This window comes from Anomaloglossus baeobatrachus, chromosome 10, assembly GCF_048569485.1.
Source record: "Anomaloglossus baeobatrachus isolate aAnoBae1 chromosome 10, aAnoBae1.hap1, whole genome shotgun sequence".
Taxonomy (NCBI): Eukaryota; Metazoa; Chordata; class Amphibia; order Anura; family Aromobatidae; genus Anomaloglossus; species Anomaloglossus baeobatrachus.
In genome coordinates this window covers 191,204,971-191,219,441 of record NC_134362.1, presented here as the reverse complement: position 1 = coordinate 191,219,441, position 14,471 = coordinate 191,204,971, and the positions used below count along the sequence as shown (strand labels likewise).

Sequence of the window (14,471 nt, the reverse complement as noted above, 5' to 3'; positions counted from 1 at the left end):
TGTCTTCTATGCCTTTACTATGAAGGTCCGTTCCAATCTGAATTTGGTCATATGGGGTTTACAATGTTGGTTCAAAAACACGTAAGTGCTGCACAACTAGTTTTGGCTAAGAAATGTTAATGGAAAACCCCTGACCAAAATACTGCTGTGTGCCTGAGGCCGTGCGGTAAAAATATGACCTCTTCGTCAGACGGTAACAGTGGGGTCTCAGTCCCACATTTAGTTAACCTCTTGCAGTGAGAAGTTGATTGATTAGCAGCTATACTTGTATACTGTCCTTTATTAAACCATGGATTCGCCTTCTCAAATATACCACACACAGGTCGGTAAGAATCCGGTACACAGATGATACCCCTCTCCCCACCCCGTCATACAAGTTCAACGAATGGGCCTCTGAGAGACGTCATCTTGGATCCACGCCGCGTCTCTCTCAGGGAAAAGGTGAGCGAGTGTGTGTGTGTCTTTACCTCTGCCTGATGCGGGGCGGTTCACCTTTTGGAGAATTTTTGTTAATTTTTTATTAAATCAAGTGCATTTTCATTAAAAGATGGCACCATTTTGCCTTCTATAGTGTTGTCTATGAATCAGTCAGTCAGCCCGTCTTGGAACTCATAACTTTCTTTTCTTTGTCGCTCCATTGGGAGACCCAGACAATTGGGTGTATAGGCTATGCCTCCGGAGGCCGCACAAAGTATTACACTAAAAGTGTAAAGCCCCTCCCCTTCTGCCTATACACCCCCCGTGCTCCCACGGGCTCCTCAGTTTTTATGCTTTGTGCGAAGGAGGCAGTCATGCACGCACAGCTCCACAGATTAGTCAGCAGCAGCTGCTGACTATGTCGGATGGAAGAAAAGTGGGCCCATATAGGGCCCCCAGCATGCTCCCTTCTCACCCCACTCTTGTCGGCGGTGTTGTTAAGGTTGAGGTATCCATTGCGGGTACGGAGGCTGGAGCCCACATGCTGTTTTCCTTCCCCATCCCCCTTAGGGCTCTGGGTGAAGTGGGATCCTAATCGGTCTCCAGGCACTGAGGCCGTGCTCCATCCACAGCTCCCGAGGACCCTGCTGGATAGGAGCCGAGTATCGTTCAGGGACATGGCCCTGCTACTTGGAGGTACTCTGTGTCCCCGTGGGGACCGCGCACAGCAACACTCCAGCATTGCTGGGTGTGCTAGTGCACCGGGGACCGCGGCGCTGACCGGGTTAAATGTGCCATTACACACTGCAGCGTCGCTGAGTGTGTTTGTGTATGGGGACTACCGCGCTGCCGCCGCTGCCATGGTTAACACTGCGGCGCGGCTGGGACTTGTAGTGCGCCGGGGACTTCCGCGCCGGCCGCGCTTATACGGCGGCCGCGCTTATTACTCGAGTCCCCGGCTTTTGCGGCCTAGTCTCTTTTCCTCCCACCCCCAGCCCTGACAGGCAGGGGAAGGGCGGGACGCTGTACAGGACGAGCAGCAATGAGGGCTGGAGCATGCTTTGCATACTCCACCCCCCTCACTGTGCACAGTGCAGGCACCAGCTCCCGCACTTTCTGGGTCACGCCCACGGCTCCCTCCTCTCCTCAGGACGCCGGCAGCCATTCCTGTCAGCTCCTCGGACGCAGGAGAGGGGGACAAAGTCTGGGAGACCCAGGCAGGGATTCTGGTGGCCTCACAACCGCTTTAAGCGGGTGGTAAGCAGCACCTGTGGTGCTAGCCCCATTGTGCAGAAGTGTAATTATAAATTATGTTTATGGTATATACTTTACACTGTATGGTGCACAGTTGATTTCTGGCTATATACCCTATTGTGTTGCTCAGGGAAGACAATAGCATGGCGCCCACAAAAGGCAGGGGTGCCAAAACACAGGCTTACTATGCTGCCTGCGCCGCATGTACGACGCCGCTACCGGCAGGTTCCACTGACCCTCATTGTGTGCACTGCTCGGCCCCTGCAGCACTTACTCAGCCGGAGCCTCTGCTAAGGGGGGCCCAGGGGGAACCACCTGCTGACACTGTCCAGGTGACGGGGACGGAGTTTGCAGTCTTTACGGATAAACTCTCTGAGACTATGGCTAAGATACTAGAAGCTTTGCAATCCAGACCGGTATCTCAGCACAGGGACACTGTTGAATCATTGTTCCCTGGCCCCCCTCAGTTGGACCAACAATGTCCCCCCGGGGTGTCTCATAGATCCCAGGCTGAGGGCTCTGACACAGACCCCAGCCCCAGACCGACTAAGCGAGCTCGCTGGGAAATTCCCTCGACATCATCATATTGTTCAGGGTCTCAGCGGGGGGAATCTTTGGTTGATGAAGCGGAGACAGCTGATCAGGATTCTGATCCTGAGGCCGCTCTCAATCTTGATACTCCTGACGGGGACGCAGTAGTGAACGATCTTATTGCGTCCATCAATCAAATGTTGGATATTTCTCCCTCAGCTCCTCCGGTGGAGGAGTCAGCTTCTCAGCAGGAGAAATTCCGTTTCAGGTTTCCCAAGCGTACACCGAGTATGTTTCTGGACCACTCTGATTTCAGAGAGGCAGTCCAGAATCACCATGATTGTCCAGATAAGCGCTTTTCTAAGCGCCTTAAGGATACACGTTATCCCTTTCCCCCTGACGTGGTCAAAGGTTGGACTCAGTGTCCCAAGGTGGATCCTCCAATCTCCAGACTGGCGGCTAGATCCATACTTGCAGTGGAAGATGGGGCTTCACTCAAAGATGCCACTGACAGGCAGATGGAGCTCTGGTTGATATCCATCTATGAAGCTATCGGCGCTTCTTTTGCCCCAGCATTCGCAGCCGTATGGGCGCTACAAGCTATCTCAGCAGGTCAAGTGCAAATTGACGCAGCCACACGCACGTCCGCGCCGCAGGTGGCGTCCATAACCTCTCAGACGTCGGCATTTGCGTCTTACGCTATTAATGCTGTCCTGGACTCTGCGAGCCGTACGGCGGTTGCATCCGCCAATTCGGTGGTACTCCGCAGGGCCTTGTGGCTACGGGAATGGAAGGCAGATTCTGCTTCCAAAAAGCGCTTAACCAGTTTGCCAATTTCTGGCGACCGATTGTTTGGCGAGCGTTTGGATGAAATCATCAAACAATCCAAGGGAAAGGCTACATCCTTACCCCAGCCCAAACCGAACATACCCCAACAGAGGAGGGGGCAGTCGAGGTTTCGGTCCTTTCGGGGCGCGGGCAGGTCCCAATTCTCCTCGTCCAAAAGGCATCAGAAAGATCAAAGGAACTCTGATTCATGGCGGTCTAAGTCACGTCCTAAAAAGACCACCGGAGGTGCCGCTACCAAAGCGGCTTCCTCATGACTTTCGGCCTCCTCAATCCGCATCCTCGGTCGGTGGCAGGCTCTCCCGCTTTTGCGACACCTGGCTGCCACGGGTAAAAGACCGTTGGGTGAGAGACATTCTGTCTCACGGTTACAAGATAGAGTTCACCTCTCGTCCCTCGACTCGATTCTTCAGGTCATCCCCGCCTCCCGAGCGAGGCGAGGCTCTTCTGCAGGTGCTGGGCACTCTGAAGGCAGAAGGAGTGGTGGTCCCTGTTCCTCTTCAGCAACAGGGTCACGGTTTTTACTCCAACCTGTTTGTGGTCCCAAAGAAGGACGGGTCTTTCCGTCCTGTCCTGGACCTGAAACTGCTCAACAAACACGTAAAGACCAGGCGGTTCCGTATGGAATCCCTCCGCTCCATCATCGCCTCAATGTCCCAAGGAGATTTCCTTGCATCGATCGATATCAAAGATGCTTATCTCCACGTACCGATTGCTCCAGAGCACCAGCGCTTCTTGCGCTTCGCCATAGGAGACGAACACCTGCAGTTCGTGGCACTGCCGTTCGGCCTGGCAACAGCCCCACGGGTTTTCACCAAGGTTATGGCTACTGTAGTAGCGGTCCTCCACTCTCAGGGTCACTCGGTGATCCCTTACTTGGACGATCTCCTGATCAAGGCACCCTCTCAAGAGGCATGCCAACACAGCCTCGACGCTACTCTGGAGACTCTCCAGAGTTTCGGGTGGATCATCAATTTTCCAAAGTCAAATCTGACACCGGCCCAATCGCTGACATATCTTGGCATGGAGTTTCATACCCTCTCAGCGATAGTGAAGCTTCCGCTGATCAAGCAGCGGTCACTACAGACAGGGGTACAATCTCTCCTTCAAGGCCAGTCACACCCCTTGAGGCGCCTCATGCACTTCCTGGGGAAGATGGTGGCAGCAATGGAGGCAGTCCCTTTCGCGCAGTTTCACCTGCGTCCTCTTCAATGGGACATCCTACGCAAATGGGACAGGAAGCCGACGTCCCTCGACAGGAACGTCTCCCTCTCTCAGGCGACCAAAGCTTCCCTTCGGTGGTGGCTTCTTCCCACTTCATTATCGAAGGGGAAATCCTTCCTACCCCCATCCTGGGAGGTGGTCACGACGGACGCGAGTCTGTCAGGGTGGGGAGCGGTTTTTCTCCACCACAGGGCTCAGGGTACGTGGACCCAGCAAGAGTCCTCACTTCAGATCAATGTTCTGGAAATACGGGCAGTGTATCTTGCCCTGAAAGCGTTCCAGCAGTGGCTGGAAGGCAAGCAGATCCGAATTCAGTCGGACAATTCCACAGCGGTGGCATACATCAACCACCAAGGCGGCACACGCAGTCGGCAAGCCTTCCAGGAAGTCCGGCGGATTTTGATGTGGGTGGAAGCCACGGCCTCCACCATCTCTGCAGTTCACATCCCAGGCGTGGAAAACTGGGAAGCAGATTATCTCAGTCGCCAGGGCATGGACGCAGGGGAATGGTCCCTTCACCCGGACGTGTTTCAGGAGATCTGTTGCCGCTGGGGGGTGCCGGACGTCGACCTCATGGCGTCCCGGCACAACAACAAGGTACCGACGTTCATGGCACGGTCTCAAGATCCCAGAGCTATGGCGGCAGACGCCTTAGTTCAGGATTGGTCGCAGTTTCAGCTCCCTTATGTGTTTCCTCCGCTGGCACTGTTGCCCAGAGTGTTACGCAAGATCAGGGCCGACTGCCGCCGCGTCATCCTCGTCGCTCCAGACTGGCCGAGGAGGTCGTGGTACCCGGATCTGTGGCATCTCACGGTCGGCCAACCGTGGGCACTACCAGACCGACCAGACTTGCTGTCTCAAGGGCTGTTTTTCCATCTGAATTCTGCGGCCCTCAACCTGACTGTGTGGCCATTGAGTCCTGGATCCTAGCGTCTTCAGGATTATCTCAAGAGGTCATTGCCACTATGAGACAGGCTAGGAAACCAACGTCCGCCAAGATCTACCACAGGACGTGGAAAATATTCCTGTCATGGTGCTCTGCTCAGGGTTTTTCTCCCTGGCCTTTTGCCTTGCCCACTTTTCTGTCCTTCCTTCAATCTGGACTGGAAAAGGGTTTGTCGCTCGGCTCCCTTAAGGGACAAGTCTCAGCGCTCTCTGTGTTTTTCCAGAAGCGCCTAGCCAGACTTCCACAGGTACGCACGTTCCTGCAGGGGGTTTGTCACATCGTTCCTCCTTACAAGCGGCCGTTAGAACCCTGGGATCTGAACAGGGTGCTGATGGTTCTTCAGAAACCACCATTCGAGCCAATGAGGGATATTTCTCTCTCACGCCTTTCGCAGAAAGTGGTTTTCCTAGTAGCAGTCACTTCTCTTCGGAGAGTGTCTGAGCTAGCAGCGTTGTCGTGCAAAGCCCCTTTCCTGGTATTTCACCAGGACAAGGTGGTTCTGCGTCCGGTTCCGGAATTTCTCCCTAAGGTGGTATCCCCCTTTCCTCTCAATCAGGATATCTCCTTACCCTCTTTTTGTCCTCATCCAGTTCACCAATGTGAAAAGGATTTGCACTTGTTAGATCTGGTGAGAGCACTCAGACTCTACATTTCTCGTACAGCGCCCCTGCGCCGCTCGGATGCACTCTTTGTCCTTGTCGCTGGCCAGCGTAAAGGGTCACAGGCTTCCAAATCAACCCTGGCTCGGTGGATCAAGGAGCCAATTCTCGAAGCTTACCGTTCTGCTGGGCTTCCGGTTCCCTCAGGGCTGAAGGCCCATTCTACCAGAGCCGTGGGTGCGTCCTGGGCTTTGAGGCACCAGGCTACGGCTCAGCAGGTGTGTCAGGCGGCTACCTGGTTGAGCCTGCACACTTTCACGAAGCACTATCAGGTGCATACCTATGCTTCGGCGGATGCCAGCCTAGGTAGACGAGTCCTTCAGGCGGCGGTTGCCCACCTGTAGGAAGGGGCCGTTTTACGGCTCTATTACGAGGTATTATTTTACCCACCCAGGGACTGCTTTTGGACGTCCCAATTGTCTGGGTCTCCCAGTGGAGCGACAAAGAAGAAGGGAATTTTGTTTACTTACCGTAAATTCCTTTTCTTCTAGCTCCAATTGGGAGACCCAGCACCCGCCCCTGTTTTTTTGTGTACACATGTTGTTCATGTTGAATGGTTTCAGTTATCCGATATTCCTTCGGATTGAATTTACTTTAAACCAGTTTATAATTTTTTTTCCTCCTTCTTGCTTTTGCACCAAAACTGAGGAGCCCGTGGGAGCACGGGGGGTGTATAGGCAGAAGGGGAGGGGCTTTACACTTTTAGTGTAATACTTTGTGCGGCCTCCGGAGGCATAGCCTATACACCCAATTGTCTGGGTCTCCCAATTGGAGCTAGAAGAAAAGGAATTTACGGTAAGTAAACAATTCCCTTCTTTCTGAGCTCCTCTCATAGTTGTCTGACATCAAATCCGAATTTGCAGGGAACAAAAAAGCCTGTAAAAGATAAATAGTGCAATATTTTTAATGAAAGCCAATTGCAAAAATTAATTTCTTTATCGTTCCTTTGGGAGACCCAGACCATGGGTGTTTAGCTTCTGCCTCCGGAGGACACACAAAGTACTACACTTAAAAGTGTAGCTCCTCCCTCTGAGCTTATACACCCCCTGGTAGCCAGTCCTAGCCAGTTTATCGCTTTGTGTTCAGGAGGTCGTATATCCACACATGCATTCTCATCTGATTTTGTTTGACTTTTGGAAAGAGTTTGAAGAAAAGCGGGTCCATGTCTGGACTCCCGGCATGTCCCTTCTCACCCCACTGTGTCGGCGGTGTTGTTAAGGTTGATTTACAAGGCTGAAGCCTTACATGCCGTGCTCCTTCACCATCCCTTCTGGGCTCTGGCTTGAAGTGGGAGCCAGCACGGTCTCCATGCCTGGCAGGAGTCCGGTCTCCATCCACAGCCCCTTGAGGATTCTGTTGGACCGGAGCACTCATCCCCAGGGACATGGCCCTGCGTCTCAGCAGCTAAGTACCTGAGACGTTTATGTTGGGGGTCCCGGTTCTTTATTGTAAGGGGAGAGTATGCTGTATGTGATTGTTTTAACTTTTCCGGCGGGTTCTCTAGCTTTTGCCTGAGAACCGCGCCGATGGTGCCTGCTTGTCGGCCTCGCCGCTTAAATTTAGGCCCCGGCTTCGCCGGAGGCCTAGTTTCATTTTCCTGCCCTCGCATGTCACTCATGCAGAGGGACAGGTTCGGCTCCTCCCGGCGGCCGTTCTACACAGGGGAGGGACACTCTCCACTGCTGGGGCGTCCCTCCTTCCCGGCAGGTCTCTATAGCCCTACAGTTCCCGCTCTTTTATAGAAACGCCCTCTTCTCAGGCAGAGTTCACTCTGCTCTGGGACATCCTGCATTCTGCATCTCTGCTGAGGTGCTGCGACTGGGGGACCGGGCTTCGGGATCTGGAGGGCACACAACACCGCGCTCAGTGGTCTGGTAAGCCACAGCCGGTCTCCGGTTGTGGACCTCTGTATATTCTCCCTGGGGTTCATTCTCTGCAAAGCCCCCACTCTAGCAGCATGTCTCACACAAGGAGCAAGGCTCCAAAGCTTTATTCTGCATGCACTGCATGTAAGCTCCTGCTGCCTGAGCTGAGCACCTATCCACATTGTGATGTCTGCTCTAACTTGGCGGTGCCACAGCCTGGAGTCTCACCCCCAGTGGTCTCTCAGGCTGCTGCTGCACCTGTGGCTGAACCCCCGGCCTGGGTAGAGTCCTTTTCTAGGTCCATATCCCAGTCATTTGCTGAGTCCATGGGGCTTTTGTCCAGGACTTTGATGAATATGCATCAGCCCGCCCTCACAGGGTGCCTCTAATACTCTAGACAGAGGACTCCTATCCTATGACCTCTGTCCATCGGAGCTCACGGAGGATTCATCATCTGATCCCAGACCCCGTCCTTCTAAGAGAAGGCGCAGGGTTTCCTCCCCCTCCTCATCCCACGGCTCTGTCTCAAGAGCTAATGAGAAAGCGGCGGAGACACCATCACGTGTTTCTCAACGCTGCCAGGAAACTAGCCAGGTCTTTCACCGGGAAGGAACAACCACGGGAAGGGCAGTCTCCAGTCAAGGAGACCACCTATACCAAACATGGTATCCATCCACAGACAGCCGTTTCGGGGTATTTGCCCCTCATCAGTGTGGAGTAGAAATCTTGCTAGTGGGGGCAATGCCTAGTAAAAGACTACTTAAGCAAGCATTGTTGACCTTAGGGAGATCAACATATCCACTGCGGTAAAAGACTAAGCCGCTTTCTCATTTGCATACTTCCCAGGGGGCTTTGCTCTAGAATCACTGCGTTGAGAAACGTGTGATGGTGTCTCCGCAGTGGATATGTTGATCTCCCTAAGGTCAACAATGCTTGCTTAAGCTGTCTCAAGAGCTGACTCTCAAGATGAGGAGGATGCCCTCACTGCGGGCTCCGAGGCTATGTATCCCATCTCAATCCGCCAGTGTCAGAGGAGAAACTCTTTGGCAGAAAAACATCCGTTTACCTTGCCTAAGAGAGTGAAGAGTGTGTTCTTTAACCACTCCAGTTTTCAGACCGCTGTGACCAAACCCAGGGCCTGCCCTGACAAACGCTTTCCAAAGCGTGGTGCTGATGACCGGTTTCCATTTCCACCTGAGGTGGTCAAGGAGTGGTCTCACTCCCCAAAGGTAGACCCTTCGGTGTCTAGGCTCTCAGCCCGGACCGTTGTCGGTGGCTGACGGCACCTCACTTAAGGATTCCACTGACCGTCAGATTGACCTTCTGGCCAAATCTGTATATGAAGCTGCGGGGGCCGCGTTTTCCCCGACTTTTGCAGCAGTGTGGGCTCTCAAAGCCATCTCTGCTTCTCTAGAGGAGATGCATTCCCTCACCAGGGAATCTATGCCCAAGATGGTTACCTTAACTGCTCAGGCTTCAGCTTTTCTTTATTGTTCCTATGGGAGACCCAGACAATGGGTGTTTAGCTTCTGCCTCCGGAGGACACACAAAGTACTACACTTAAAAGTGTAGCTCCTCCCTCTGAGCTTATACACCCCCTGGTGAGCAGACCCAGCCAGTTTATCGCTTTGTGTTCAGGAGGCATACATCCACACATGCATTCTCATCTGATTTTTGATTTTTGGAAAGAGTTTGAAGAAAAGCAGGTCCAAGTATGGACCCCCGGCATGTCCCTTCTCACCCCACTGTGTCGGCGGTGTTGTTAAGGTTGATTCCAAGGCTGGAGCCTTACATGCCGCGCTCCTTCACCATCCCTCCCGGGCTCTGGCTTGGAGTGGGAGCCAGCACGGTTCTCCATGCTTGGCAGGAGACTGGTCTCCATCCGCTGCCCTTCAGGATCCTGCTGGACCGGAGCACTCATCCCCAGGGACTTGGAACCCTGCGTCTCAGCAAGCTAAGTACCTGAGGCGTTTATATATTGGGGGTCCCTGTACTTTATTGTTGAGGGAGAGTGTGCTGATTGTGTTTTATGACATTTCCGGCGGGTTCTCTGGCTGTCGCCTGAGAACCGCGCTGATGGTGCCTGCGCGCCGGCCGCACCGCTCAAATTTAGGCCCCGGCTTCGCCGGAGGCCTAGTTTCGGTTTCTCTGCCCTTGCATGTCACTCATGCAGAGGGACAGGCTCTGCTCCGCCCGGCGGCCGTTCTGCACAGGGGAGGGACACTCCTCACTGCAGTGTATGTCCCCTCCCCTGTAGGTCTCTATGGCCCTCCAGATCCCGCTGCCAAGCAAGTCCCGCCCCCTCTCTTCGCTCCGGCGGCCATTTTCTCAGCGTTCCCCCTGCGATCAGTCATTGCAGCGCTGGTCTGCAGCATCCCTGCTGAGGTGCTGTGCTTGGGGGGTCCGGGCTTCGGGATCTGGAGGGCACACAACACCGCTCCAGCGGTCTGGTTAGCCACAACCTCTGGTTGTGGACCTCTGTATATACTCTCTGGGGGTCATTCTCTGGCAGAGCCCCCACTCTAGCAGCATGTCTCACACAAGGAGCAAGGCTCCAAAGCTATATTCAGTATGCACTGCATGTAAGCTCCTGCTGCCTGAACCGAGCACCTTCCCACATTGTGATGCCTGCTCTAACCTGACGGTGCCTCAGCCTGGAATCGCCCCCCCAGTGGTCTCTCAGGCTGCTCCTGCTCCTGTGGCTGAACCCCCGGCTTGGGTAGAGTCCTTTTCTAGGTCTATCTCCCAGTCTTTTGCCGACTCCATGGGACTTCTGTCCAGGACTTTGCTGAATATGCATCAGCCCCCTTCACAGGGAGCCTCTGCTGCTAGGGGTCCCTCAGGACCGGAGCTCACAGAGGATTCATCATCAGGTCCCAGACCCCGTCCTCCTAAGAGGAGACGCAGGGCTCCCTTTCCTTCCTCGTCCCGCGGCTCTGATTCAGGAGCTGACTCGCAGGACGAGGAGGATGCCTTTACAGGGGGCTCGGAGGCTAACTCCATGTACCCCATTGATCTGTCCGAAAGTGACTCAGATGTTAGTGATTTGATTGCGTCCATTAATTCTGTACTGGACCTCAATCCGCCAGTATCAGAGGAGAAACCCTCTCTGGCAGAAAAGCACCAGTTTACCTTGCCTAAGAGGACAAAGAGTGTGTTCTTTAACCACTCCAGTTTTCAGGCCGCTGTGTCCAAGCCTAGGGCCTGTCCTGACAAACGCTTCCCGAAGCGTGGTTCTGATGACCGGTTTCCCTTTCCACCTGAGGTGGTCAAGGAGTGGGCTCATTCCCCAAAGGTAGACCCTCCGGTGTCTAGGCTCTCAGCCCGGTCCGTTGTATCGGTGGCTGATGGCACCTCTCTTAAGGATTCCACTGACCGTCAGATTGACCTTCTGGCCAAATCTGTATATGAAGCGGCAGGGCCTCGTTCTCCCCGACTTTTGCAGCAGTGTGGGCTCTCAAAGCCATCTCTGCTTCTCTAGAGGAGATGCATTCCCTCACCAGGGAATCTATGCCTGAGATGGTTGCCTTAACTTCCCAGGCTTCAGCCTTTTCATCCTATGCCATGTCTGCCATGCTGGAGGCTTCTCACCGCACTGCGGTGGCTTCGGCTAATTCCCTCGCTATCTGCAGGATCTTGTGGCTTCGAGATTGGAAGGCAGATGCCTCTTCAAAGAAGTACCTTGCTTTACTCCCTTTTGCTGGGTCCCGGCTGTTCGGTGAACAGCTGGATGAGATTATTAAGGAAGCTACTGGCGGGAAGAGTACTTCCTTGCCACAAATCAAAACCAGGAAACCTGTCCAGGGTAGGAATCAGTCGAGGTTTCGTTCCTTTCGTTCCTCCAACTGGTCGTCCTCTAAGCCCTCGGCCTCGTCCGCTAACTCAGCCAAGGACCAAAAGTCCAACTGGCGCACAAAAGCGCGTCCACAGAAGACCGCAGGAGCTGCTGCCCCTAAGGCAGCCTCCTCTTGACTATCTGGTCGCGCCAGCAACGTCATTAGTCGGTAGCAGGCTCTCCCACTTTGGCGACGCGTGGTTTCAACACGTCTCCGATCAGTGGGTGAGAGATATCATCTCCCACGGCTACAGGATAGAATTCTCTTCCAGCCCGCCAGACAGATTTTTTGTCAACTCCCCCCTGCTCCAAGGCCGCCGCCTTCTCTCAGGCCGTGGCATCCTTGCAGGCCAACGGAGTAATTGTACCGGTTCCCACCCGGGAACGGTTCAGAGGTTTCTACTCAAATCTCTTCCTAGTCCCCAAAAAGGATGGTTCCTTCCGGCCCATCCTGGATCTCAAGCTTCTCAACAAGCATGTTCAGGTGCGGCACTTTCGCATGGAATCTCTGCGATCAGTCATTGCCTCAATGACCCAAGGGGATTTCCTGGCGTCCATCGACATCAGAGATGCCTATCTGCATGTGCCAATTGCAGTTTCACACCAGCGTTGGCTACGTTTTGCAATCGGAGAGGAACATTTCCAATTTGTGGCTCTCCCCTTCAGGTTAGCCACGGCCCCTCGGGTCTTCACCAAGGTCATGGCATCAGTGGTTGCGGTTCTGCACCTCCAGGGGTTGGCAGTGATTCCTTACCTGGACGACCTTCTAGTCAAGGCTTCATCCAGTGCAGACTGTCAGCGGAGTGTCTCGCTCACTCTCGCCACTCTAGCCCAATTCGGGTGGCTTGTCAATCTGCCCAAATCCACTCTGACTCCGACCCAGAGGCTCACGTACCTAGGGATGCAGTTCGAGACTCTGCCGGCACTTGTGAAGTTGCCCTTAATCAAACAGCTGTCACTCCGGTTGGCGGTGCGCTCTCTACTGAGGCCCCGCCGTTATACCCTCAGGCGTCTGATGCAGGTGCTGGGTCTGATGGTGGCGTCAATGGAGGCTGTTCCCTTTGCCCAGTTCCATCTGCGTCCCCTGCAGCTGGACATTGTCCGCTGTTGGGACAAGCGGACTTCCTCCTTGCACAGGTTAGTGGCTCTGTCGCCACAGACTAGGAGCTCTCTTCAGTGGTGGCTTCGGCCCCTTTCTCTGTCTCAGGGGCGCTCCTTCCTGGCCCCGTCCTGGGTGATCCTCACCACGGATGCCAGTCTATCCGGCTGGGGAGCGGTATGTCTCCACCACCGAGCGCAGGGCACTTGGACTCCGTCCGAGTCAGCCCTTTCAATCAATGTGCTGGAAACCAGAGCCGTGCTTCTGGCTCTCCTAGCTTTTCACCACCTATTGGCGGGCAGGCACATTCGAGTCCAGTCAGACAACGCGACAGCGGTTGCCTACATCAATCACCAAGGCGGGACACGCAGCCGCCTGGCAATATTGGAGGTACAACGCATCCTTCAGTGGACGGAGGACTCCAAGTCCACCATATCCGCAGTCCACATCCCAGGCGTGGAAGACTGGGAGGCAGATTATCTCAGCCGTCAAACCGTGGACAGTGGCGAGTGGTCCCTGCATCCGGCAGTGTTTCAGTCAATCTGCCGCAAGTGGGGCACTCCGGACGTGGACCTAATGGCATCCCGTCACAACAACAAGATTCCGGTTTACGTGGCTCGCTCCCACGATCCTCAGGCATTCGCCGCGGACGCTCTGGTTCAAGACTGGTCCCAGTTTCGTCTGTCTTACATGTTTCCCCCTCTAGCTCTCTTGCCCAGAGTTCTGCGCAAGATCAGATTGGAGAGCCGTCGAGTCATCCTCATTGCTCCGGACTGGCCCAGGCGAGCTTGGTACCCAGACCTACTCAATCTGTCCGTAGAGGTGCCGTGGCATCTTCCGGACCGTCCAGACCTTCTCTCACAAGGTCCGTTTTTCCGCCAGAATTCTGCGGCTCTCAGATTGACGGCGTGGCTCTTGAGTCCTGGATCCTGACGACTTATGGTATTCCCCCCTGAGGTCATCTCCACTATGACTCGGGCCCGTAAGTCTTCCTCTGCCAAGATCTATCACAGGACTTGGAAAATTTTCCTGTCCTGGTGTCGCTCTTCAGGCCATCCTCCTTGGCCTTTTTCCTTGCCGACCCTTCTGTCCTTTCTACAGTCCGGTCTGCAGCTGGGACTGTCCCTCAACTCTCTCAAGGGACAAGTCTCGGCTCTGTCAGTTCTGTTCCAGCGGCGTATCGCCCGGCTGGCTCAGGTCCGCACCTTCTTGCAGGGCGCGTCTCACATCATTCCGCCTTACCGGCGGCCCTTGGATCCCTGGGACCTCAATTTGGTTCTCACGGTTTTGCAGAAACCCCCCTTTGAGCCTCTTAGGGAGGTTTCTTTGTTTCGTCTTTCACAGAAAGTGGTCTTTCTAGTGGCCATAACTTCCCTCAGGAGAGTCTCTGATTTGGCTGCGCTCTCTTCGGAGTCACCTTTTTTGGTTTTTCATCAAGACAAGGTGGTTCTCCGTCCGACTCCGGACTTTCTTTCTAAGGTGGTGGTCTCTCCTTTCCACCTTAACCAGGACATTACCCTACCTTCCTTTTGTCCGGCTCCTGTTCATCGCTTTGAGAAAGCGCTGCATACTCTGGATCTGGTGCGTGCTCTCTGGATCTATGTGTCTCGCACCGCTGCTCTTAGGCGGTGCACCTCTCTTTTTGTGCTAACCACAGGTCGGCGCAAGGGTCTCTCTGCTTCTAAGCCGACCTTAGCCCGTTGGATTAGGTCGACCATTTCGGATGCCTACCAGTGTTCTCAGGTGCCTCCCCCGCCGGGGATCAAAGCACACTCGACCAGAGCTGTCGGTGCCT

General features: G+C 54.4%; 1 protein-coding gene across 1 annotated transcript in view; it reads left to right on the top strand.

Moving 5' to 3' along the window:
- DHX38 (DEAH-box helicase 38) overlaps positions 1–14,471 on the top strand; it is a 178,840-nt gene that overhangs the window by 16,733 nt on the left and 147,636 nt on the right. The window contains exon 6 of the mRNA XM_075326033.1: positions 323–441. Within this exon, the coding sequence (XP_075182148.1) occupies positions 323–441 (119 nt within the window). The remainder of the gene's footprint in view (positions 1–322; positions 442–14,471) is intronic.